At 36.7% G+C, this 27821-nt stretch overlaps 1 protein-coding gene across 3 annotated transcripts in view; it reads left to right on the top strand.

Moving 5' to 3' along the window:
• Window positions 1-26622, top strand: part of pitpnm3 (PITPNM family member 3) — a 149966-nt gene extending 123344 nt beyond the window's left edge. For 2 of the 3 annotated variants that reach the window (XM_015382884.1, XM_015382875.1), the window contains exons 11-20: window positions 8568-8741; window positions 8882-9030; window positions 13446-13562; window positions 17332-17448; window positions 17533-17681; window positions 17812-17961; window positions 21251-21434; window positions 21587-21715; window positions 21862-22268; window positions 24761-26622. In XM_015382884.1, coding sequence (XP_015238370.1) covers window positions 8568-8741; window positions 8882-9030; window positions 13446-13562; window positions 17332-17448; window positions 17533-17681; window positions 17812-17961; window positions 21251-21434; window positions 21587-21715; window positions 21862-22191 — 1499 coding nt within the window. In that variant the 3' untranslated portion in view covers window positions 22192-22268; window positions 24761-26622. The remainder of the gene's footprint in view (window positions 1-8567; window positions 8742-8881; window positions 9031-13445; window positions 13563-17331; window positions 17449-17532; window positions 17682-17811; window positions 17962-21250; window positions 21435-21586; window positions 21716-21861; window positions 22269-24760) is intronic. The other variant, XM_015382891.1, reaches the window with a different exon arrangement.
• Window positions 26623-27821: the final 1199 nt, after the last annotated feature.

The following is a 27821-nucleotide window of genomic DNA, read 5'->3' as shown; positions in this document are numbered from 1 at the left end:
CATCACCTTTGGTAATCACACTAACATTACTGGGGAAACTAGTGTATGGTTTGAATGGTAAATAATCAATGTATTCTATTTATGTTAAATCCCCTGGCAACAGATGAAGTCTAAAAATATTGTTCTAATAGGACCTGTGCATCATCTCACGGGGTTCCTCCTAATGTTGACTCTGTCTTCCATCACACAGTAAATACTTAGTTGCTGTTTCAAGCCGTTTCAGATCTTATCGTACCAACAAATGGTCATTGTTATTGGTTATCATTCTCATAGAATGGCTTCAGATTGTGCCTCCTACCTACCAGTAAGCTCATTAGGTTGTTATCACTCAATTAATCCTAATCCTAACCCAAAGGTAGTTACTTTTTCCCCATGGAATTAATTAATCTATTTATGTGTAATCTGAAAATAATTTCAGTAGTTCTTCATGTATTGTACAAAAAATAGGTGAGAAAATATCAGAATGTGGCAAACCAAAAACAGAAAATCTCATACCCTTTCAACTGAGTTGTTTTTAATCACAACAATAAATCTGTGACTTAAACATATAATTAATTCGAAGTAATACTTTAAAACATAGTTGTATTTTTTTAAATAGGTATATTTCAAATAAAGTAGATAAAAACTATAAAGTAGAAAAATAGTAGATGAAACTTATGGTTTAAGAGGTGGCCGAAGCGGCTGCTATCAATGATGAACTGCATTTTATCAACCATAAGAAAACAACTGGAAACCTACTGGGATATATATCATTACCCTTTCACAAATATCAAGTTCTGTTACATAGGTCTGTGTAATGCTGCTAATGTGAGGACGGATAAGGTCGTGGATGTACAGTAGGCTATTTGATTGATTGCGTATCACTCATAAACTTAATACATAAAATTTTTCTCAATATGAAAATCATGCATTAATCCTCTGTTAATAATACCGATCATTCTTTAATTGTATCGTCATCAAAATGACATGCAATGCTTGTTTTTTCTAAAACCTAATGTGTGAAGACCCAGCAATTCTTTTTTTTTTTTTATGCACAAAACTATGACAAAAATCTGACTAAATCAATAAATAAAACTATGTGATTGGCTGTAAGGAGTGCAGAGACAGAGCACACTCCAAGTTTATTGAACAAAACTTCCTACTGACCAGATTAGCTCTGGGGAGAATATTACTACGGTGGCAGAAACAGATAGAGGTTGAGTTAACTCTCTTTGTGAAATGGAAAGCTCTGATTTAAGGTTTAGAAAACCTAGAGTTTTCAGTAAACCTGCTTCTTGAAACAGACTCCAGCTGTCTTAATATTTTACTCTTGCAAATAATATTTCTCATTGAAAAATCCAACAATTGCTTCTGGAAGATCATGGAGGATATCATTCAACCTTGCCATACTGTCAACACATACTGTAGACCTACTTTCCAGACGTAGCCCAGTAAAACTCCTACTGTACTTCTTTAGATGTGGCCACACTAATGATGATCTGATATTCAGTAGACTTGCCTGCTTCCACCTCCCCAAAAGTAAATGGAAGCAGCAACAATTTTCGTTCTCCTCACAGGCAGCGTTTCCATTGGTGGTTTAGGAATAAGATTGTAAAATCTCTGTTTTGGTGTCAGTATGATTCTATTGGCAGTGTTATTCGAGTTTACTCTGAAAAATAATAACACAGCTAAATTATTTAATAACGTAATGATTGTCAAATTAAAAACATTTCATGATAATAGGTGAGATTCTTGTTAAACATCTTACGGTGTGTTCTTTTAAAGACCAGGATGTTTGTTATTCTATGTTTAATAGAACATGGCTCTATTCTATCTGGTTTAATTATTTATACGCATAGGAACAGTGTTTCTATCAATCTGTAGATGTTATACATGTTTTTGAAGTATGGATCCCATTTCAAATGTTTTGCTTTTTACTGCTTTTTGGCCTGAATACAAACTAGACATCATGTCTGTTTCCCCCTGCTTTATTAGGATGTGTAAGCTGTTTGTTTGTTTTATTCTAATTAACTACGTCTATGTTTAACCAGTCATAAAGCCTTGATGCATCTGTGAGCCAGTGGAGGGTGATGACAAAGGTTACGAAGTGTAACAGCAGATAGAGCGTCGACTTGCAGCTACAGCAGGTTTTAATTATAGGTCTGCATCTCGTTCCCATCGATCGGCCACATAGGCTGTCAAATTATGTGTTGAATTAAAAACAGTGGATGTGTGCAGTGGTTCAGTAGAAGCTGTTGTACACGTTACCGGTTTCCTGTTCTGTAATATAGTAATTAGTGGTTATGAAGGCATGGAGTGCCAAACACATCAGGGCTCCTCTGAGAATGACTTTGACATGAACACCCGTCACCTGTGCAGTTTTTATTATGATGAATGCTACTAATACAGAGAAGCTGAGCCATTCTCATATTGATTTCCAGCTGTGGGTCAGAAGGAAATACTATCATGCAAGACATGCAATGCGCATGGAGTTATGGTGGCATCAATCAGGTGTGGCTGCTTGGAGAACTGTCTTCTAATGCAAAGGTTACAGTTTTTTCTCATCATTACCAGATGGGGAAGCTTAGAGGATCCCTTTTCATACGTTATTTTCCCCTTCATTCTGTCAAAATGTTCTGAGGCCACATTACAATCACTTTCCCATGCATGAATCCTTACTACTGTCATCAGCGGCTTTAATCGCAATCTCTCTGCCGTAAGAGAAAGCTCTCTTCTTTGCCTCTCTCCTTTGTTTCTGTCTCGTCACTGTGTAGCCCTGTCTTCCCCGAGCACTGGCAGCACTAAGCATTTGAATTTCTGTGTTTTAGAAAACATGCCAGTGGCCTCTACTGTTTTCTCTCTCTCAATCACTGCCAAAGTAATGTTCTGGCTTCTCTTCACTCATTATCCTAAAAAAAAGAGAAATGTCTGAAAATTCTTTTCAGTCTGAAAGAAAATTAGTCCTTTTTTAATTGTTTAGCATCATCAATGACAACTGAGGATAGATAGTGGTAACGTGTATGAGAGTGCATTTTTTATGGAGATAAAGAATCTTTGCTGGTACAAACCATGTATATCGTGTTGTAAAAGTATTTTTCCCCTAACAGATACCTTCTTTATCAATTCGTAATATTAAAATGGGTTCAGAACTGATTTCTTCCTGACCCTTAGAATAAAAAAATTGACGATAAAGAAATGATCTGACAACATAAAGTAGAGTAGAATTTCATAAAAAAAACAAGATTTTCTATTCTAAACAAATTTGAAAACAGATAAGAAACAAAGCAGCTCTTATATATTCATCTAAAAAGGGTACCACTCTAGAATATCCTCCTTAAGTTTTTTAAGACTTCATTGAACCGCACTGAGAGCCATTATCTACACATGCAGTAGACCTGGAACAGCTTGGACCCCTTTGCATCTGGCATTCAACTTATAGAGCTTTTTATAAATAACACCATTCTCACATATAAACACAGAGGTGGTAGTTGTCATTGTAAAAAAAAAAAAATTCTAAGTCTTACATTAACAAGAAATGAGATTGATGTTCTTCATTCAAGCAGCACAGTATTTGCCAATTTTCTACCTTTTCTGATTAGACAAAGGATTGCACTAACTTCTTAAAAACAGGGACGTTTTTCACACACAATGTGGACAGTTTTCCACTAAACAGAAGGATAACGTTAAACTAAAAGGATCTAGGTCTTTACCAAAACACCTAACACCAAAAAAAAACTTCTAGGGTGTCAATAAGATAAGACTCACATTCTGCTTGGGTGAATACTTTTGTGCAAGAAAGGAGACAAAACTCATTTTCAGGTTAATAACTAGAGAATTAGAGTGCTAAATTATTTTCCCATCACATAATATAACGGTGTGGAACTTATTTACTGTCTTTGCTAACATTTGTTAAAGCCATTAATCATGCAATGGACTGGAAAAAATCCTGAAGAAGAATGTCTGTGACCCTAAATTCCGGCCCCCCGTGGGACACACCACTGGCAAGTCCAACTTTGGATGCCCCAAACATACAGCATGGCCTACTTTAAGTCTAGACTGAGATTCTTCTTATGTGCTGTTGCATAACCTAACAGACTGTTTATTCTTAAAGCTCCCTGAAGAGGCTGAACTGAGAATAAATGCAAGTTATTTTAAGCACTTGATGGCAGTTATTGCTGCTCATAATGACAAAACTAGTGATAAGGTTTTTTTTTAAATTGAACCAAGTTGGGCCAGGCAGTTTGTATTATTATCTTAATAAATTACAGTAAATTAAATTATTTTCCAAACTGCATTTTGTAGTTTTTCGGGATGTCTATGTATAGCATTGTCATTTCTTTTAACATGCTGTGAAAAGAGAGTAATATTTTTTATGGAGCTGTGTGTTCAAATGTTGCATTACAGTTGAGAGGACTGATGTGAAAACATTCATAAAAATTGAAACCATTTCTTGAAGAAATTCTTAAAGAAACTGATCACTAATTGTTCCAAGTAGCTTAAATGGCCTGTTGATTTCCTCAGAGAATTACATACTGTTCAACTACAGAATTGTGAACACCAAATAACCAACAATAACCAGTGAGGATATAAAGGGAAATGCAGTTTGTGGTTTCCTTGATTGTTTGATTTAAGGAGGTAGGCAATACTTCGGAATAATTTGGATCATTGCAGGGCAGAGAAGAGTAGAAGTAATTAAATATGCTTCATATTGAGTTCTGCATTAGCCATTTTCTATAGAGATTTATTTTTACTTTTCTTGTATACTTAGGTACAGTATATCCTGATATACCTAAATAGTTGTATTTGGGATGAGTATGTTCAGTTTAATTTTTGAATGTTGCAAGCTGGAAGTAATAGCAGAATAAAACCATAACATACTTTTAAAATTGTTTTAATTGAATGGTCTGATGTTCAGACATTGTTTTTATATTTCTCAAAGTGTTAAATATATAAACACTTGAACCATTAGAACTGTTGGTAAGGGTTTAAAAGTTTAATTAAATATTTAGTTTGTGAGGGATGGAATAGAATAGAAAATCCCTATATTGTCCAACGATGGGGAAATTGTATGTCTACATCGAACTGTATGTTTTTGGCCACAAAAAACATCAATGAAATCTTGGCCACTTTAGAAATAAGTACCATGTTTTGCTTTATTTTTATTTTTTTGTCTAAAATTTTTGGGATTACTGGTTTTAGTAAAAACAAAGAAAAAAAATGTAGTTTTATTTTTCAATGAATAAAATTAGTCATCATCTCAAGTCATTTGTAAAAAATCTCAAAGGACATTAGATCTTCAAGCATAGATATACTGTCTGGGCAAAATTCCCAAGTAAAGATTGTTTTCTGCCTTGACTGTAGGGGATTCATTAACTATGTCAGATTCTCTCTCACGCCTGAGGGATTGAGGGTTAATCTGTATTCTTCTACTGTCTCTCATCCTTGGCAAACCAAACACACACCAATCGCTGTAACCATTAGTTATCTTTTAACCAAGATGCTGAGGTTCATGGTTGGCTGTCTTTATGCTGTTCTTTGTGTGGAGATAATGCATATAATGTGCTCTTTTTCATGAGAGCAAATTTAATGTGATTAGAAAGCAGTGTCAAGGGGAAATCTATTATTTCTTTCCAGAGATTCAGATAAATCCTTTCGTATAAGTTGCTCATTTAGACATGATGTGCTCTGATTAGCACAATGCAGCAAGCAAATGTATCTTGTTGGATTAAAGCCCACTTCTACTCATACATCCTAATCCATGTTTCGCTTCTCGGTTTTTGCCCTTCTACATACTGCAGCATCAAAATGAAAAATATTCTACAGTACACATATGCATGCAATGGTGTGTGGAATTAAGCCTATGTCATAAGTTTTTTTCGTAGGCTGATGGTAAGCATAAAGTTGAAGTTTTAACAGATTGTGAAGAACAGAGCTTCAGACGAGCGAATCATTCCACCTCCAATTCCATGTGCAGATATATTTTCAGTCAGCAGATCACAATAAGCAACAAGAAACACATCAGGCAACAATAAAAAAAAATAGTATTATCTTATGTATAAAAAATATAATGCTTTTATGTTTTACAGAACAAAAATTAAACAGAATTAAAAAGATAGAGATCAGGGCTCAAAGAAAAAATGTTTGGTGTCAGTCCAGAGTAGACAGTAAATAGATTTACAATGGAATACCAAGGATGTAAAAAATTGGAACAAAATGAACAGCATACAAGACAGGAAAAAATATGTTTGGAGAAAATAAAACCTGACCGAAACTGCACCTTATAAATGAGTGATAATGTAGTCAGCATGTTTGTCTATCAGGAACAGAATGAGGGTAATGAAGGAAATACATGTAGTGTGTTGAAAACATAAAACATAATCAGTTATAATAAATTATGATGTTATGTATAATGTTAACGTTACTGTGATGCATTTAATTTCACAGAACAAGTTGGTCTTCTTGCAAAATTACTTTTTAACTATCCTGGTTTCACAAAGTCAGTTTGCTGCTACAGAGTCAGCCGTGTACTCATGGCTAATAAGGTTATGTCAAAGAAGCTCTCAAAGTCTGAAGAGATTCTGCTCTGGTTTTATTCAGAGATCATGAACATCAGAGACTTCTTGGGGTTCAAGGAGAGAACCTCTCCCACAGCTCCTTGAGGATAAAACAAGAGAACAAAAAGAAGTTCTGGGGATTTGTTAGTTGCAGTGTGTTGAATATCAGATGGAGTTTAAATTGATCAGAAATGACTAAAAGATAACTGTTTTGTTTTTTATTTTGCTCTTAACATCACATAATTTCATATGTGGGTCCACCTGTAAAAGAAAGGACTGATTATGAAAAGAAGCTTGTTTGATTTAAACTCCTAACATCTTTTACTGGCTGTTGCCACACTGCTAAGATCTGAGCAGATGCCACAGGCGTTCATCAAAAAATGGAACATGTATAATAGGACTCCTGTAAATTCAAACCTCCACATGGAAATAAAATGCATTCCTATTCAAACCTCAGTAACAATATATTCCTCTTTTTCCCCCTTATTGGGGTAGCTGGCAACAGCAGCCTATTGATAAGGTAAGTAGGCTATGTAACTGAAAATAAGCTAGTGTAATTTAAATACAGTGCACCCACCGGTTTGTTTACAACAACCACCTGCCTGGCACCGTGCCATGCTGAAACGTGAGTCACAGGCTATGATGCAAAACTTTGTTGATAGAAATGTTTACATTTTTTGTTTAAATTTATTTATTATACAAATTTTGACAGCATTGGAAAACATAAAAAAATTTTTGTATGTCCTCCTACACGTTATATTAAAAGAAACAAGCAAAAAAAGAAAATCCATCTATTTCCATTTTTATACATTTTAAAAAAGCTCCAGAGGTGCAAGGGGCGCTATAGAGACGCATGTGGCTCTGGAGCCGTGGGATTCTGACCCCCGTGTTACCCTAACCCTAACCCACCTAAAGACACTATGGTATACATGTTACCATACATTCGTAAACTAAAATATATATATCTAGTCATGGGTCATGTGAAACAATGTCCACAACCTTTCATTTACCCTAGGCATCAATATATAAAAGGGGGGTAACTTTGACCAAAAGTGTCAGTACTTGATGAGTTGGGAGTGAGAATGTTTTGGAACGATGCAGATATGTATGCAGGTCTTTAACAGACCTAAGTCTGTAGTAACTTTGCACATTTGGAAACTGAAAATGCAAATAGCTCACACTCATTAAGACTGAATGGATAACAAACCTCAAAGACGTTTTGCCACAGAATTAGATTAAGGCCTTGACTTTGACTTGGCCATCCAAACACATGCTTAGCTCTCTGCTGAAGAAAAATATCGCCCCAGCACTATGCCACTACCATGTCTAGTAGGAAGCTTATGTTATTTTCCACAACACAGCATTTATAAAATAAATGCATCAGCTTGTGGTTTTATGTCATGCCCATGCAGCAGTTTTGCACAGAGCAGGCACATTAAAAGTTCTTGACAGTAGAAAACTCATCAAAGAATCATTTGCATAATTTCAAAGAGAGCTTCAAGACAATCTGGGTATAGTTTTCTGAAAGTATAAATCAAAGAAGACGAGAGAACTTTTTCCCTCAAGAACTGGCTGCAGGGCTGTTTCTACTGACAATTATTTTTAATTATTCTCAATGTGCTTTTTATTCCTATCCTATTCTTCAGACATTTTCTAAACAAACAACTAAAATGTACCTCCACAAACTAATTTAAATGTTTAACGCCAGAAAGTTGAATAAAGTAATCCCAAAGCCATGTTAAAGACACAAATTGCTCTTCAGCTATATGCTTTAAAAAGCATGAAACATTCAAGCCTTAACAATAAAGACCAACAAAAAAATCTGTTAAAACAAATGCTCCAAAATGATGCAATGAAGAGATGAGCAAAAACTTTAGGAACTTTGATTAATCTCTTGTTCTGTATTATGTAAATTGATGTTCTATAAAGAAAAAAAATGCAACAATTTAAAAATGAAAGCCACTCATCTTTTTGGTAACCAATGTATTCTTTTCTCTTTTTTTGTGTGTGGTCTTTTCTTTATTCAATCTGTAGTAGAAAGTATCCAAAGCAATCCCAGCGTGTTTCTGGAAGGTGACAAATCTCCAGTAGCTCCAGCTTCACAGCATTCCTGCAAAGTTGAAACTGAGGGAGGAGGAAGAGAGGAGAATGAGGAAGGTGAAATATCAGTTTGCTCCATGAGCCAGCTGGGGAACACCATCGCTAACAGTGAGTTGGAGGGAAATAGAGGAGTAAAAAAGATCTCAGTGCCCTTGATATTTTATCTTATTGAGATCGTGTTGAGGTGTGTAGAATATAAATGAATCCCAGATAGCACCTGGTGTCTTTATTATGTTTTATCGCCTCAGTTTCCAGTAGCTGGTGGGGCTCCAAGAGGTTGGATTATGCTTTATACTGCCCCGATGTGCTCACCGCCTTCCCAACAGTGGCTCTGCCGCATCTTTTTCACGCCTCCTACTGGGAGTCCACTGATGTTGCTGCTTTTGTTCTCCGCCAGGTAGGAAAGCCTCGCTGATAGCATGACCGATTTTTTCCCTTTCATGTTTCCCATATATAGAGACTCTTGAAACAAGTAAAAAAAAATCATCATAAAAAAAATTGCCAACAAAGATTTTAATGTACAACAAATGTAGAAATTTAAAAAAAATCTAAAAGTTCTTTGTCTAAAGCAATAACTAGAAGGACATTAACTTCATTTTAAAAACAATTATCTCTTAATTAAAACTGGAATCCTTATTCAGTAATTAGAAAAAATAAATCAAGATTTTGGATAGATTTCTATTTTTTATTTTGTGATATTTATTGTCTCATGGCAATTTTTTCTTAGTGAGTCTGTTTATTTCTCCATCTGGCCCCCTCTTATTACCTAATTAAATTTCTTGAAACCACTTTAAAAAAAAAAGAACTATTTCTGTGTGTTGCATTAGTAAAGCATCACCACTCTGTTCTCATTGTACTAGTGGAAAAAAAAAGAGAAACTCTTTTTTTGTACCTCTAAAGACCTTAGAAAACTAAACCTGTTTGCATGTTTCATAGTTTTAAACCCTCTGATATTATTCACCACAAACAGCTGTAATCTTATATCTAAAGCTTTTCCTGCTATAGTGACACAGCATAACTGTGAACAAACATTGAAATCTGTAGAACCTGCAATCAGTCTGAGATGTGGTGCATTTGGATTTATTTTTTTTTCTTTTTCTTATTTAAAACCCAAAAGTAGTGCCATCCACAGATGATTTGCATTACACTGATGGTTTGCTTAACTTCATCAAGTCATGAAGAACATAAACCACCCTATAAAATCAAAACAGTGGAACTGTTTTACCTAAAAGATAGCTGCAAGAAACTTAGGGAAAAAAAGTAAAACATCTAAAATGACTTTGTCTCTTTGTCTTATCCGGATAAAACTGGTAGATTTTCTAGCTTTTTAATCTTTTTTAAGAAAAGCAGTGGGCTTAAAGAAATCTACAGTGATGATATGCAGGAAGTTTTAGGAAGATAGATTATTACCATTTGCTTCATTAAGACGTGTAGACCAAGCTTATTGTGTAGTGTTTTTTACTGATTGTCATGTTGGGGACCTGGGTTCAAGTCCTGGTTGAGTTGGGTTAAAGAGAGCGAGCATACGGTAAATACTTTTCCAAGCCTGAAATCTAGCTTGCTGTGGTAACCTCCAAGCAGCATAAGGAAATGCACAAACATGGAATCAAAACATCTCAAGGAAGTCTTAGATAAGCTGTAAACTCAGCTAGGTGTTTAATGATGAACTGGAAATAGGCTCAACATAGATTGCCTTTTGGTAAATCAAAACTTGGTTTTCAGATTACAAAAACGATCATATCCAAAAAGCTCTGATTGAGATGCTGCTTCCCTTATCTCTTTTTTGTTTGTACGTAAAGGGACACTATGCAAAATTTTTCAGTTAATTAATGTGTTCCATAACGTTTTGGATGATTAAATGAGTCATTTCAGGTTGAACAAAGGTATTCTCGGCCGCCCTGGTGGTCTGTGGGGGAAATACCGCACTTGCAATTGCAGGAGCACCGACCCGCACCCACAGGCTCAGAAGTCTCACGAGAGTCGGTCTTGCTTTACGGCGAGAACTGCTACACGCCCCCAGTTAAAAGCATGCTCGTTGCTAGCACAGTGGCGATCTTTGTGCAGTGCTGCTTTCACACCGGACACAGCAAAATCGCATCTGCTGCTTCATTTTTACTGCTTGTACCAGTTAGTTCTGACGCGCGGCTGAAGCAGCTTTGCTGCTCTGGCTGTGCAAAAGTGTCTCTGACGCGCGTTGGGCGGAGCTTCACTATCCTTTCTCTGCCTTGCAGCTATATTTGCTGTGATCAGTGGGAATAAAGTAGTTTTAATATGTGTTTAAGTGAGAAAATACACCTGAAAACGTAATCAGTGCAGTCAGTTCATTCAGATTATTCTCCTGCCTTACAATATTTTTTCTGTCGGAGCCGCTCAGACCCCCACATACCAGCGGTGCGCCGACAGTAGGAATCCCTTCAACAGCAGCCTCTGGCTGGGTCGCCTCCTTGCGGTTCACCGCGGCAGCTGGTAGGTGTTTTTCATCTAAATAATCCAAACTGCAGGCAGCAGGATAATAAAAGCCAACATATTCTGCCGGCAGATTTCTGCATTTTAAGTTAATTTAGGCGTCAATAAACTGATCTGATCATCAGCGCTCTGTCTCTCTCCCTGCCAGCTCCCAGATCAGCTTCTCTGATTGGTTGACGCGGCGCGTCGAGCAGCAAAAATTCAATTTTTCCATCTCGAGCAGCAGCGCGTTTGCGGCGCGTCAGATGCTTAGTCATTCGTTGCGTTCGCCTGTCTGCTAAGCTCAAAACAACCGCGCCTGACGGAGAAACCAGGAGAACAGCTGTGCATATTTACGACAGTGCACTTTTACTTTCGCCCTCTGGGGGGAGCCTCGCTGGAAAATCAACACCGGTTGCATAGTGTACCTTTAAGAGGAATTGAGAAATACATGCATCCCTCGGTTTAGTTTTAGGTTGCATGGGATGGATTTATGTGTGGAAACAAAAAATAAATGGAAAAAAAGATTGATCTAGCTGTAATGGGTGAATTTCAGTACTACAGACAGAGTGCAAAGGTCTGGGGAACAGAAAAATTACCACTCAGAAAAAATCCCAGAAAGCCTTATTTCCCCCTCTTTAACAATTAGATTATTGTATTAGATAAGGATAATATTTCCTTTCACTGTATGCTTTGACATTAAATCACTTTTAGAAAAATATGGCAGAACCAAGAGCTGCAGACATATGGGATAAATAGCTCTCTTGGAAAGGTTATCATTCAGCGCTCACTGTCGCCTCATGTTTTGACATATCGAAAGATGCAGCAGGAAGTCTTTCCTACCTTCTTTATTTTTTCAAGTTAGATGAATTTCTAAAAATGTGTTGAAACAGCAAGAATTGCAAGTTTCAAGTGATTCAAAAATGATATTCAGAAGCTATTTCGTATAATGACTTTCTTCAAGAGCTTCAAGTCTCCTCTTAGCACTTAATCTGTTTTACTGTTGCGCTCTCTATTAGAGTAGAGATTTTAAGACTACTACAAATGCAGTTTCAAGGATACAGATCACAAACCTGCTCACAAAAATATTGCCACAGGGTTTTAACCGACGCATTAAACCATGCTTTCTGCAGGTTTGAAGTATAAAAAATGCTTCTGTGTAGATATGTGTGATTTTATAGTTATGTACATTCACTTGTTACAATAGATTTTTAAATTTTAAGTCAACACAAAAGTATTTTTTTCCCCTAAAGGTAAATAAAAAATTATAGTAAGTTTTTTAGCCAGTTGTTGTATATGTTAATAACATAAATTGCCAAATATTTCTTTATATTGTTAGTACTGAACGCATCTTCCTCACTGAGTGGCCTTTCGGAAAGTGTCTTACAAGACTTACTTCACTAATGATGAAATTGCCATTCTCTCACCTATTTCAGTCAGCATCTTGACAATTAAATTCAAATTCCTTTGAAAAATACTGTATAAATCCAAAAGATAAATTAAACACAAGGTTTTATACAAATATAGGGATTTACATTTATAAAACAACTATCCCAAATGATGAACGATACTGGGGAAATTCCAGCACCATCCTGGCTTAAACACGTAGTAACTGAAATGCAGACAAATTTCTCAATGTTAACGGTATAGAGGAGGATTTTCTCTAATTTTTGAAAAGACCCACCCAATCCAATAAAAAAAAGCTACAGCAAACCCTGTACATGCTCCTGAGAGGGAATGCCTATTAATCGTGTGCGATCAGTTTACAAGCTGCCGTTTGCATCGCTCCAAATAGCAGGCCAGACTTTACCTGTTGAGTAGAAACTTTTCAACCGAGGCTTTTAGTGGGAAGCACAAGCTGTACATTCAGTGTACGTGAAAGAATCTCCCCAAAACACTCTGGTCTTGTTTCTCTCTTCTGACGTCTTTCTCTGCTTCTCATACACTTCATGGACACTTTTCTTTCTTGAGACTCTCTGTCATTTTCAAAGAACTGTGGTGAGAAAGGTGAGCTGCAATGACTGGTTATAATTGTAGCTCACAAAACATATATCAGAAAAAGATAGCTAACTAGGAACAAGCACGTAGGAAGGCCTCACATAAACGTATGACCACTTATGTTGATGATCCACCGAGTAAAAGAACATCCTCCGCTATACTTTTAAGAAATTATTAAACAAATATGTTGAATATTCTTAGCTTATTCTTCACCACTCTGATTTTGTAAAGATTAATTTTTTGGAAAATTCTAACTGAACTTTAAATTCAATTTGCTTTAAGGTCTGAAAATGATCTGAAATAAATGACGTTTCAATTTATAGAGTGCATGTAAATCTTTTTTTTTTTTTTTTGTGGCTTTATTGACAGCTAATGCGATGCGACTGTGTGAGGACCCAAAAAGCAGACCACTTGGACTCGGCTCCATTTTCTCCTTCGAGCCCTCGTGAGAAATGGCTCAGGCGGAGAACACATGTCAAGTTAAGGGTAGGTTTACTCAAAGGAATGATCAGATTTGTTATTACATTCTCTCTCTCCCTTACTTAAAAATGAAAATGCTGTGAATAAATGTTTTGTTTTTATTATCAGAAATTCAGGTTTTAGGGAAAATGAAAAGCATTCTGAAGTGAGGATTTATTGTTCATGCAATATATTTTTATCTCCCTCTTGGCTTTGTCCTCAATGTTGCCTTTTCATTCACTCAGTCTAAAAATAAAGTTATTATTGGATGATTCAATTGTACCAGTCTAACTCTGAGCCTTGAAATTCTTAACAATCTCCCACAGCCTCACCTTGAAGCTCTAAAATCTCACAGCACACAATTACATGATTCACGCAAGCCTTGCTAAGCAGAACAACCAAGGTCGGAATGTTGTTCTCATTTCTGAATGCAAGAAAATTTATTAAAGGTTTTCTTTTCAGAAGGATATAAATAAACTTGTTTTGGCCAAATACCATGGTAACATTGCTATATTTGAGTTTAAAAGATTCTTTTTTTGGTCTTCACATTGTTTAGCTTCACAAAATGAGGCTTTTCATGAACTGTTGAATCAGATTTATACTGTGATTTAGAGCAGCTCCAACTGGAGAAACTAGATATGTGCAGTGCTAGCGTATCAGCCATAGTTAGGCTGTTCAGAGTCACCAAGAAATAAGCATCTGAGGTATTTTACTTGGGTAGGGGCTTTTTGGTTACATTACTACAGAGAGAGCTCTTGCTGATAAACAATTACCTGCTGACAGACGTAATGTTGCATGTAATGTTGAACTTCTTGAGGTGACACTTCTGTAAGATACCATCCTGAAATGTGACAATACCATTTTATCAAATGAATGCTTTGCTGCTATTCTTAACTGCTTCTCTGCTATAGCACCTCAAGTGATATAATTTTAATCTTTGTCAGCAAACTGTGATTAAAAACAGATTTCAGGTAATGTTTAAAGGAAGCTGCTACTTTAAGTATAAGGAGCAAAGATAAGGAACATTCTTCCCGTTGATCATATATGTAGCTACTGTAACCCTACTTTGTACCTTCCCTGTGAAAGCTGCTTAGATAAATTCTCATGTCTAATCTTGAATGGTGTTATTTTTGACAATAGAAACTTGACATCAGGATAGTTTTGCATTTTGTGTAATTTATTTTCTTTTTAAATTCTCATGCTGATGTGAAACTGATTTCCATTTTGCATTGCACAGGTTTTGAAAATGACATCCCTTAATGTGAGAAAACCAGGGAAATTTTGTAGAACATAAAACCTTTTGCATATTTCAAGCATGTGTGTAACTTTTTTATGTGCACTGGTTTAAATAGTTAGAGCTGAAATCAGTGGGTTGGAGTTCACGGTGTTGGCCAACTATTTGTGGAGAAAGCTGTACGTTGTAATAGATCACAGATGAGTAAAGCACTTTCCCAATTACATTATGATGGAGTAAAGGTTATGCAGAAGTCAATACGGTTGGTCGTAAATGCAAAAAGTATGTCATGAAGGGCCACAACTGAGTCAGTAATTTATAGATTAGTGTGCTCCTAAAGTGTTGGTAAATTGCAGCCAACTCTGCAAGAGAAGATTTAAGGATTAGTATTTGTGATGGCTGGCTCCTTTAAAACCAATTCAAATAAGATAACAAAAAGATTAAAAATTAGTTAACCTGCTGCTCTGTAATTCCCCACTGTTGATATTCTTTAAGTTAGCATGCTTCAGAGAAAAGTAAACACCCTATAGAGAAGAAATATTTCTAATGTGCCTTGTGTGTGTTAAAACTTTTCAAAGACTTCATTTGCTTCGCATACTATAGCAGCTATCCGAACAGTTAATTTAAACAACTAGTTTAGGAGAAACTATTATTGTATAATGGTACTTACAGTTTCAATAATTCCTCTTTAGTTTAGTTTACCTTTGCATTTGAACATAGATGGGTTTATGTTGTTATGCCCGTACAGAATCTGGAAAACCAAAATTCAGCTGACACAAGAAGAAAGCATCTGACAGGTTTATTAAAAACTTCCAGTGACTATAGACAGGGCTTAGGCTAACGGGGGAGTTGTTGTCAGTACAGAGAAGCAATTGATAAGGCAGGGGTTTTCAAAAGTGATAAGTGAGAGGGAAATCCAGAATCAAGGTGAAATAATTTTAACAAGAGGTTTCCAGTGGGACAGAGGCAGCAGGCAAGTCTAAGGTCTTGGCTTGGGTCATATTAGATTGATGGAACAATCTAGACAAGGGCAGAAGAAAAAAAGAATTGGTTGTGAAGCAAGGCAAGGCAAGTATTTGACAGAGGCAAGGCAGGCAAGAAAAATCAGGAACGATAAAAGGTTGAGATCTTGTGGTCAATAAAAGTAATACCTTCTCACACAAACGGCTGGGAGAGCAAACAATATATAGTGCTCCGCTAAAGTACCACAACTTCCGGTATTTAGAACCGCTGCAGGTGCAACTGCTCAGACCCTCTTGCCAGTACAGTACAGAGAACAGGGGTTGATGCCAAGACTCCACAGATTGACTTCACAGACAGGTAGAGACAAGACTCATTACAAAACTGTTTTTAAGCACTGATTTTGTAACAATTTGTCTGCAGGTTCAGGTTTCTATCTACCTACAGTATCTACCTATCTATCTCTGTCTGTCTGTCTGTCTGTCTGTCGACACGGATATACTGTAGATAGAAAAGCAAGAAAAACAAAAAAAGGCAGAATGAGTGGGTGAACCAAGTCTGCTTGTTATACAGAGTCCAGTTAAAGTTAACGTTGCCATTCCAGACAGCTGCTGCCTACGTTTGCTTGCTCACATGAAGTGTTTATCTTAGCTGGCTGCCAACCAGGCTGCTTGTAGCTGTAATTATAAAGACAATAACGGGCCAGCTAACATTAGTTGTCAACATTAGCCAGTTTCAGAAACAAACAGTGGCACGGCCACAGCAGCAGCAGCAGCTGTCACACCCCTCCCTCCCACTGGAAAACTTATTTGGGTTTATTAAGCTGACCTTGTAAGGTAAAAACAAAATGCCCTGTGTTTGACAGGTAGAGATGGGAAAATACACAGCTTGTGAATTTATATGTTCCCCTGGATCAGACAGTTGCTCCAAATGTTACTGTGTCTTTTACTTTGGGTTTGCTCTAAAACTCACCGCCTGCTCTCTGTGCTTTGGCTCTCAAGCACTGACAAGAGTGTTCTTCCAAAGATCTGTTGATTATATTTTTTCAACCAAGTCATAATTACTGTAGGACAGCTCCACTAGGTTTTGTTTAAAGACTGGTCTGACTCTGAACTAACATGACTACTATGCACATCCACCACTGCACCTGCAGTGTCAGTCCGGAGCTGATCGAATGAAAAGGAAGATCCTGCTAAAGAATCCCTACTGCTTAAACAATGTTCTGACCATAACACTTTGAACTGAAATCTATCTGAACATGTCACACAAGCAAAAGTCTACAAATAGGAACAATTTGACTGCAGGAGTGCCAGAATTTCAATAATTATTTCAGTTTTTAAGAAAAGTTCAATGAGACTTGAGATGCATTGCATAAAACTAATGAAACTAAATTTATCCAAATTAGTGATAACTTTTTGTTTACGTAATTGGTCATTTTTATCGCATATTTTTACCCTATGGCGAGCTGCTGAAGACATTGACACTTACTGTTTCTACATGATTTCCTTGTAGATTTTCCTGGAACCTGATATCATAATTATTTTTTGCATTTTGTTTTGTCCATTGTTTTGTTTTTTTGTTTTCTTCTTAAATGACCTGCAGAATGTCACAGCTAACCACAGGGTGAATGATATCATAGCAACAGAGGACGGACCTCAGACTCTAGTTGGTCGCTTCATGTATGGACCCTTGGACATGGTTACCTTAACTGGAGAAAAGGTAAATGAATAAGGCAACACTGTTAATAGATTCTGACTCTAATTTATTCATATTCTAACCATATAATTATCTAACTAATCTCAGGTTGACATTCTGGTAATGACTCAGCCTCAGTCTGGCCGCTGGGTGTACTTTGACATGGAGGTGACTAACAGCAGTGGGAGGGTTACATACACCATCCCCAAAAGCAAGAAGCTCGGCCTGGGAGTATATCCAGTCAAAATGGTGGTTAAGTAAGCACCTACATAAAAATCCTAAACTAAACGTGATAAAATTATAACTCTAAATTCATCAACCAAGTATTAGCATTTTACTACATTGTGCAAGGCCACATATGACATTACCTATTTTTTTAAACCTAAGGGGTGACCAAACCAGTGCAGAGGCCTACCTTACTGTGTTACCACGGGGCATGGAGTGCGTGGTCTTCAGCATCGATGGATCTTTTGCTGCAAGTGTGTCCATCATGGGGAGCGACCCCAAGGTCCGGCCTGGAGCTGTAGATGTTGTCAGGTAACTGTGTACTTATGTACATTGCTAAAGCAAGCCATGTCTTTGCTCTTCGAGGACCTTTTCACCTTACCTATCAACTCTTTGTCAGGTTACAAGTAACAAGATTGGATTCTGCCAGTGAGTCCAAAGTCAAAATCCAGAGTCAGTTTCCAAATCTTACTTTAATTTCAAGTATAAACTAATGAAATAAATAATAAAATAATAATAAATAACTAATAAAAACTTCCACAAAATGTCAAAAAAAGAACCTGGTGTTGCAATTCACTGAAAAATATTAATCCAATATGAGAACACAGGCAAATTAAGCTGTCATCCTATCTGAACAGCGCATCTAAACAAAAGTTAATTTTCTTAAGACCCATCATTACTTTAGTGATGGGTCAGAGATCTAGTTCTTTTTAGTTCTTATTTTAGGGAGCAATATTAGTACATTAGTACATCAAGGTTTAATGCTTTTGAAATTATTTCTCTTCACTTTTAAGATCTTTAAATATTTATCATTTCACCTGCCCAAAAGTAATCATATTTGTGTAACTGCATATGTTTATTAAAGTTTGATGTTTTTGCTTTCTACTGTGTCATTTTCAACCAATATCTCTTAAAAACTGAAGTTGTTTTAATTTTGGCAACTTCAGAATTCGTTTTGGCAGAGATGACCCCTTAATACTTTTTTATTCAACCTAAACTTGTTGTAATCAGCACTTATAAATATATGTATATAATGTATAAACATACATTAATTAAGAAATATTTACTGTACTTGTACTATTTAACAAAAATGCTTTCTGTCAGACGTGGTGTATAAATTATTTTCATGTTAAGCTCAGCTCCACTTTTATGTACTGCATCAGATGATGGAGTAATAGAATATAACAAGCTCCTAATTTAAGTGATTTTTAGCTCACACTTGTTGTTACATAAATAGCTGGTTATATTGTTGGATTTTGTAAACAAAGTGTTGTTAAAAGTCAAAGTCACTTTTGTCACTTCATCAAGTTGAGTTTGAAAAGCTTGAATTGGAGAGTAGAATCTGTATGAAATCCACTTTTTTGTAAAAGATATTCTTTTTATCTCTTCCATCCATTTTGCTTGTCCTCCTGTAGTGCTGATTTTGCAGAACAGTAAAGTCATGGGAAATTTAAAGGAATTTGAGCCGTACATGACCCCGCATTCAAGTGAGACCACCCTCAGATATGTCTGTCAGGCACAGTTCTGCACCAATGCATTTAGAAATAACAACAGAGAGTTGCTCCAGTATTTCTCTTTCTGCACTGCACTGTAGCTGAGACAGTGTGTCTGATTTTGCCTGACACAGCTAGCACTGTGATTGTTTTTGTGTTGTTTTGATTATTGACACACTGATTTGTAATGGTAACGGATAGACTTCATGCACTTTTTGTACTCTAGCTACAACTTAAGCCAAAAGTTTCTTTAAGAATAAAAAGAGAGACAATGTAATGCTAAACATATGGTGCATTTTTCACATTTTATTGAAAACCACACATTTTTATGTGTTCTTTAGATGTTTCATCTGTCAGACCTCTGACAGGCCTATGCCATTTTAGGCGGACCTCTACCTGCAAATACTGTACCTGGGGTCCCTTTTCATGAGGCTTGCAGTAGCATGCAACAGCTTCTTGAACCACATTAATGTAGGACTGAACGATATAAAGAGAATTGGATCACTGTATTTCTTCATTTCTGCCAAAACAATGAAATATCGAATCTGATATTGATATATACAAAATAAAAGCCCCAGAAAGCCTGCCCACAATAGATGCCTTTACAAAATTGTGAAAATTATTTTACCAAGTTTATAAAACTCCCTCTAATACAACATTGCTCAAACATCTGTCAACTCTGCAGCCACATCTGAGATGTGATCCAAGACAAATCCCACCTCAATTAACACCTACATTTATAGGGTATTCCAAGCGCTAGTTGCTATGTTAATAACGTGATTATGCACTTTTAAGTACAAAGTAATAGTTTTAAGTAACTGATAAATTTTTTTAATTAGATAATCACTGAGACAAAAAAGTAATTTTATTTTAAAATATCACCCTTTTTCCTCCAAGATGATGGATTCTGGAAAAAGAAACACTTTTCCAAATATATTTTTACTACATTAATCTTATGAACTTGTCCTTATAGCGGGTAATGTATATTTTTTTAATATTGTTAAAGCTGCAGTCTGTAACATTGAGAAGAGAGCAGACTTCAACTGAAAATTTGAAGAAAAACAGGTTTCACGCCACTCCCCCACCCTCTCTGCTTCACTCATGCCCCACCTCCAAGCTCCACCCCTCTCCCAGCACCTGCGCGGCTACCGCATGGCGGTACCAATTGAAGCAGTTTTTTTCACAGGTTACATATCACATGTACTGATGTCTGGGTATAGGGACAGTTTTAGCCAATATGACAAAAAAGTGATTTTTAAAAACTTACAGACTTCAGCTTTAAGTCTGCTCATATTTACTTTGCCACCAAATGACCCTGCAGGATCAGCTGATAGCAAATACCATTAAAACAATAAAGTGTGTATATCAGGGGCGCTCAAGTCCAGTCCTCAAGAGCTACCATCCTGTAACTTTTAGAAGCATCTCTTTTCTAGCACACCTGAATCTAAAGCCTCAATCCCCTCATTTAGCCCAGCAGAGGCATGGTAACGAGCCATTCATTTGATTTAGGTGTGTTAAAAATAGTTGCATCAAATAGTTGCAGGATAGTAGCTCTTGAGGACTGGACTTGAGCATCCCTGGTGTATATAAACAAGAAATCACACTATAACATTTGCTATATTTCGATGGTACATGATTTTTATTAGGTGAAGTTACTTGCTATGGGTAGAGGTGCCATAAACTCACTCAAAAGTAGTGATACTTAATTAGGGATATTTCTTAAGAGAAAGTAAACGGTACAGTCCAGTATACCTACCCTAAAGGTCTTAGGACTTTTTACATTTTAGTAAGTGAAACCTGCATAAACCAATTGTCTCTGAAGACAAATGGTTTAAATTGATTGAAGAGAAAGATATTTAAGGGGATTAGAGTAAATATGACCCGGTCCAAAAGCAACACAGATTTTTTTTGAAACTCCTAAATTTTAAATATTGCGGGAATACAATGGGTGTGAATACTTAAATTAACTATCCATTTTAGGTTAAAACAAATGTTTCATTTTCTTTGAAAACTGGAAAAATAATGTCTTGAAATGTGTCATGTAAAATTTTCTGACAGACTATTAAAAATGATTATCTGAATTAGTTTTGTTATGTGTTCACCTGTAGGCACTGGCAGGACCTCGGGTATCTTATTATCTACATCACTGGACGGCCTGACATGCAGAAGCAGAGAGTAGTATCTTGGCTTTCGCAACACAATTTTCCACATGGGATGATCTTCTTTTCTGAAGGGCTGGTGCATGATCCCTTGCGCCAGAAGACAATCTTTCTCAAAAACCTCATACAGGAGGTAAGCCTCGTAAACAATTACTCCTACTGCAGTTTCTTGAGCTCTATTTATTAGCTGTCACTCTCTTCAGTGTTGCAGCTTTGAGCTGGGCTGCACTGAAATGCCAAATATATCCCTGTTTGAGGACTTTTCTTTTCTCTCCCTCTGACCAGTGTCACATTAAGATAAACTCTGCTTATGGCTCCATGAAGGATATCTCTGTTTACAACATGTTGGGCCTGAGCCCCTCTCAGATATACATCGTTGGCAGACCTTCAAAGAAGTACCAAAATCAATGCCAGGTACCTAAGGGTTTATTTGTCTTTCCTTATGTTCTTTCTAGTGTTTTTTTTTTGTTTTTTTGTTACCATTGACAGTTTTTGTAAAATTGTCTTCTTGTTTTTGCACATTTACTTCTCTCTGAGCTACTGACCCTTTTTCTCTTTAGTTCCTCAGCGAGGGTTATGCAGCTCACCTCTCCATGCTTCAGTTTGGACATAGAGCCAGACCCAAGAAATCCCCATCTGTTCGCATGGTCCTTAGAAAAGGATCCTTTGGTCTTTCTGCAAAGCCTGACTTTCTGTGCAAACGCACCCATCTGCGCAGGACAATGTCGGTCCAGCAGCCAGACCCACCCTGCACACCCAACCCCAAACCAGAGCGAGCCCAGAGCCAGCCAGAGTCAGATAAGGACCACAGCGGAGGAGGCTCAGGCGGAGGAGTTGGACAAAGTGCATGGGTTCGGGGCTCTATGCTTCGTGGAGACACAACCCCCTGACACCAAAACAGAGATTAGAGGATTTCAGGAGGAAATGAGAACAGAAGAAAAAATCCAGCATCGTGTCCAGGGCCAAGGTAACCTCTAATTCTTTCTAAAGATATTTAAAAAAAAAAAGACCACCTAAAACAATAACACTTGTTAATTTTCATGATTAGGAATAATTGTAAACTCAAGTGAACTCTTAAGCCGGGCTTACACTGTGCGATTTTTTGCCCTTTTTCGCGCGAGAATTTTCTGACAGGGCGATGCGTCGTGCATCGTGTAGTGTACAGGGGGTAACGAGGGGCGATCAGCCTCTCACGACTACCTCCCGATCAGGAATCATGAGATCAGGAGAAAATGAACATGTTTGATTTTGGGGCAAATCACTCAGTGAGCATGCGCAAACAAGGATTCTTCTTTTTCCATTTTTCAAATAAAATGGAATTCTCTCTGTAAAATTGACAGACTGTAGTAGCCATGTTTGCTCAGTCATGTCTTTGTCCAAATACGTTGTTGTTTTTCCTTTTAGGGTTTTCAGCACAAAATTGCACAAATTGCCAAGGTAGCGCGGTTCACTATAGTGAGCTTCATTTTCCTCTTCCACTGATTTGGTTTCTGGATAGACGAGTCAGAGCAGCTTCATCTCACTGCGGAGCTGAGTCTGACGTGGTTTTTAGACGTACAGTGTGAGCAGGTACTGTAGATCGCATCAGAGCATCGTGCCGCACATTCATCGTGAGCTGTGAACTCACACTGTAGGGGTTCGTGGTACAGTGTGAGCTGTAGCTGCGTGCAACAATTGAAAAAATCGCACAGTGTATGCCCGGCTTTAGTAAGAGCTGTTTGAGGGTCATTTTAAAATTTGCCAAAGAACTGAGCTTATATGTCAAAGAAGGTGCTCTGGTCAGATTAGACCACAATTAAGCTTATTTACATTTTTTAGAGCACTATGTGAGCTGGAAAACAAACACCCACATCCCACCTTCCCCTCTGTGATATAATGTTTTACAGTTTGTTATTTTTGGGATGTTTCTCAGCAGAGAGTGAAGCTTACAGTATCAGCATTAATGGAAATTGGATCGAGTTAAAAACAAGGTACTACTAAAGGAAAATGCAAGCCTCAGAAACAGCAAAACTGTAACAAATGTAGGCCTGCCAGCAGAACAACAGTCCTACACTAGACGTAAAAGCGACAAAGGAATGATTTAAATCAAGGCATATCCATGTGTCAGAGTGACCTATTTAAAGTCCAGATCTACGGTAAATCTGACAATCTGAATTATGACTTGAGTTTTCAGCTTTTCAATTATGTTTAATATTTGAAATGCGGGTAACATTTTTCTGTTGCTTAAAATGTATGCACTATGCTGTCCTGGTTTATAATAAAAATAATGAAACACAAACATTAAGGGGTGTACAAGGTATTGCAGATGATAACTTACCTAAAAACATTATTATGTGAATTTAGAATAAAATTACCAAACCCTTCTTTTGTTTTTCATCATATAATCTGATATGCTTTTGAGAACCACAGTACCGCTGAATCTCTGACGTGAACTCAGATTGATTTTGCTCACTAGGGCTCAGTTCCAGCAAAGTCAATAAATGTCTGTATTGATTAAATTATATTCTGTGCGCCGTCAGACATGCTACGATGAGAGAAATCTCATTATTTTTATATATTTAGACAACTGTATGAACACATGTGGGGAAAGGAAATCAGCCCTTGACGATAACAGGAGCCCAGCAAGAAAGCCGGCACAATTAAAGTTTTTTCCCCCCTACAACTTTATTATTCCTGTGGCAACCTGAGGAACAAATGCTATTATTAGCACCAGTTCCCAAGCAGAAAGCAAATGCTAATTAGGCCATGATAATACATATGCAGGTACAACTGTGACATCTCTTAAATGGCTTTAAATCAAGTTGTTTATAGACTAGATAAATGTGCATATGCCAACGTGCAACAACATACGTAATCCCCTTATACAAATAGATAAAAGAAATAGGTTATAAACTGATTTAGCTAGTCAAGTTGTAATTGACGGCCTATTAAAGAAAAAAATAAACCAATATTTGACAAAGTCTGAGAACTGCACCAAGAGGAGCTCTTCACGTGTCCTTTCCATATCATGTTCCATTCTCACCAAGGATTGTACACTTGTATAACTTAGAAATACACATAAAACACTTAGAGATATATGTGCATAAAGGAAGCATACAATACTTTCAGTTTATCTGAAAGTAGTTTGTCTTCAGATCTTTTTTTTTTTTAGAAGAATGAGTCAGAATCCCAGTTTCTACAGTCTGGAAAGTTCTTAAAGCAATATTTTCCCATGTAATCCCACTTTATCAAAACAAGTTTATGGACTAATTTCTTTCTGTGTCAATTACATACTTTGTTATCAACATGTTGACATTTAGGTTTAGCATGAGTTGGCTTATTTGAAATGTAGGGAGAGAAAAATGTCCACTTATAAAATGCTTTTTTGTCTTGTATCTAGTCAAACATTTAGATATAAAAACTATGTTAATGCATTATTATTTTTAAATTCTTAAACTATTTCCTGTTCTTATTTTTCAGTGTCTCCTGTAACCATATGTGTACTTTGCATTGGACTTTGCTGGCAACCCATTGAGCTCAGCTTTACCTCCTGCTTGGCCCTCTACACTTTTCCATCTGATTAACTTTTTGGTGAAATGCACGGTAGCAACATTCAGTCTCCTGAATTTTAAACAGGTGCAATGGATGGAAATATACAAACATACAAGCCTATATGTCGTCTAAATGTAAAATCCGACCAATGTGGTTATGACTATGAATTTACTCCCATGTTGTATTTATGCACATGCTCCCGAGCGTTAAAAATGGGAGGAAAGTTATGATTCTGCTGTAGGCACAAGAGGAGACTATCAAATGCTGCACGATATTTTATGTTCAGACAAACGTTGTGAAACTTAATTCTGTTGACTGACTCCTGCACTGAGCCCCTCCACCAATGTATATATCCATCCCACATCCCCCATGCTTCGGCCTCCGGACTCAGCAGTTTGACATTTTCGGTTAATCTCTACATGAGTTCTGCATCCTGCAGCATTTATGCATCCAACCTCTGCCTACATTTTTCTCCTGCTGTTTGATGTTTCTACAAGTTGTGGGCGGTTTACCACTTTAGCTTCACCTCCAGCTTCCCTTCTACTTCAACCAGTATGGGAGAACATGCATTGTGACAGGCACTACAGTGCTGGTCTTCAGTCGTCAAAGAGAAGTGGCACGCACAGCTCAGCTCCAGAAGTCACTGTTTTGCACTTAACGGGTGTTTGGTGTACAGTCACAGCTTGTTGGTTGAAAAATTTAAAGTTACAAGTAAAAATAAACTTGGTGTTCAACCTAAAAATGTTTACAGATTGTCAAATGGTCATGGTTAGTTAAGAGAACATCTCCTATGACTGTAATTATCTTTATTAGCAGCTTTAGTTCATTTATTTTTTGATGCTGTAGCTCGTAACACCGCAGAATCAATGCCAGTAAGAAATCCAATAGGATGCACTTGTATCTATTTTTTTTAAAGCTGCACTAAAACTCAAATATATATGCTGAAATTTCACATTCTTGTGCACTTGAAGTTTCGTGTGGTTATGATTGAAAAACAGTGGAAGTTGAGCATATTTTTCTATTGGAAAATACTGTAAATAGAAATATTTTCAATGTATGTTTTTTAATTTGTTGGTTTCACTGATTAATTTTAGCCTTAAATTGTTCACTTATGTTGTGCAGCATTCATTTCTACCATTAATTATGACTTTAAGTGCATTAATGTGGATATTTAACAAGTTTTAGATACTCAAGTGGAGTGTGTGAGCTTGTAAGTGAGATTGTTGGTGCTTGTTATGTCATTGAGTATTCAGAGAACATAGATGTCTCTGCAGAGGAACGGGAGGACACCTTAGGGCCAGTGATGATTTATCTTCATGTTCTTTCTGCAGCTGTACTGCCAGTTTTTAAGAACAGAGCATGTATTTTTGTGGCACTGGAATGAAGCAGCTGAGTAAAGAGGGATTACACAACTGAGTACTTTACACTTAGCTATGAAAGGAGAGAGGATTGAGTGGTTTATGGATGTCTCCTTTTAAATAAAATATCTGTATAGTTGAATAGTTTGTGAAATCCAGGGGGAGCTTTATCTTGAAAATCTTTCTATTCCCAAAGCCTGTATAATGTTCATCCTTTGGATTATTATCAAGTTTGTAAGACTGGTTGTAGTGCTGCCCCTGAAATAAAACCACACCTGTTATTTATGGATAAATGTAAAATATATTGTAAAAGAGCTTAAAAATATATATATCTGTTTTTGTTCTGTATTTGGAGTTCAAGTGAGAAGTTTACATGTGAAATCCCCCTTTTACTGATGAATAAAAAAAAACTTTTTGTGAGCAATGATGACACAATTTCTGTATTTTCAAAATAAGAAATGCTGTTTAAATTTAAATTAATCTGTATCACCTTAAATATGCACAGAGTTAAATATTCTAAATTACAATTTCTACTAAATCCTTATATAAACTTAAATTCTTCTGAACTTTTTCTTCGCTCTTAGCTAGATTTGCTAAATTGTTTCATTTGAATGAAATACGTTTTTTTCATTTGAGAAGTTTACATGCAATACTCTATTTTTTAAAATAATTTTGGCCCATTTCTTCCAACCTTGCTTAACTGAGTCTATAAGCTGCTTGCTCACATCTGCTCGGCCAGCAAATTATAGTTAGTGAGTTCAGGATTTGGCTACTAAACCTTCAAAGGCTCTTCTGTAAATGTATTGGCAGTATGCTTAGGGTATTGAACCCAAGCTTAAACTTATTTTCCGATATCATGCATCATTTTTTTTTCGAAATATAATTTCCACTTAATTCCATTGATTGTATTAAGCACACCATTCACTCTTTTGGTAAATCAACCCCACAACACAATGCTACCCTTTTACCTTAGAGCTGAAATGGTGTTTTTGTGCTCATAAGCTTCCCTCTTTTTCTCTTTAAATGGTTTTCTCAAGGCTCAAAGCACTACCACAACTCCAAAGTATAAGGGTAGCATCATGTTGTTTCACTACATATTAGATTTAAGTGAAGCTGATTGTTTTGTAAAAATTGAACCTCCAAAAAGAAAATTTAAAATGCTCCATTAAATGTAATATAAATGCATGTAAACTTCTGAACTATATGTATAGTTATTCTAGCAGCCAAATTAATATGTCCATGTTCGGGTATTAGGCTTCTCACAGAGATCAACTGCAGCCTATACAATAATGCAGATTTGAAATCTCATATGCTAATAAAGCATACCATTTATGGTTCTAGTGGCCTTTTACTGTTGAAAGGCATGCCGCCAACTAGATCAAAAGCAAGAAGGTGAAATGAGCTGCAGCAAAGGCTTCTGTGTTCAGATTCAAACCTGGGACCTCTGAGTTGAGGACCTAAACATGGGTCATGCTCTCTACCCCTAAATCACCGGCACACCCACTGGAAAACATTGGAACCCAAAAGAGTTACTAAATGGCAAATAAAAATCTAATGGTTTTTTGTTGTGTGACTGTTATTCAGCCTATTTTTATGTTTGTTTTACTTCTGATGAGCAACTAAAATCAAAA

Source organism: Cyprinodon variegatus, unplaced genomic scaffold, assembly GCF_000732505.1.
Source record: "Cyprinodon variegatus isolate N-32 unplaced genomic scaffold, C_variegatus-1.0 Scaffold14, whole genome shotgun sequence".
Lineage (NCBI taxonomy): Eukaryota > Metazoa > Chordata > Actinopteri > Cyprinodontiformes > Cyprinodontidae > Cyprinodon > Cyprinodon variegatus.
The sequence above is the reverse complement of the archived record's forward strand: the minus strand, read 5'-3'. Positions and strand labels throughout refer to the sequence as shown.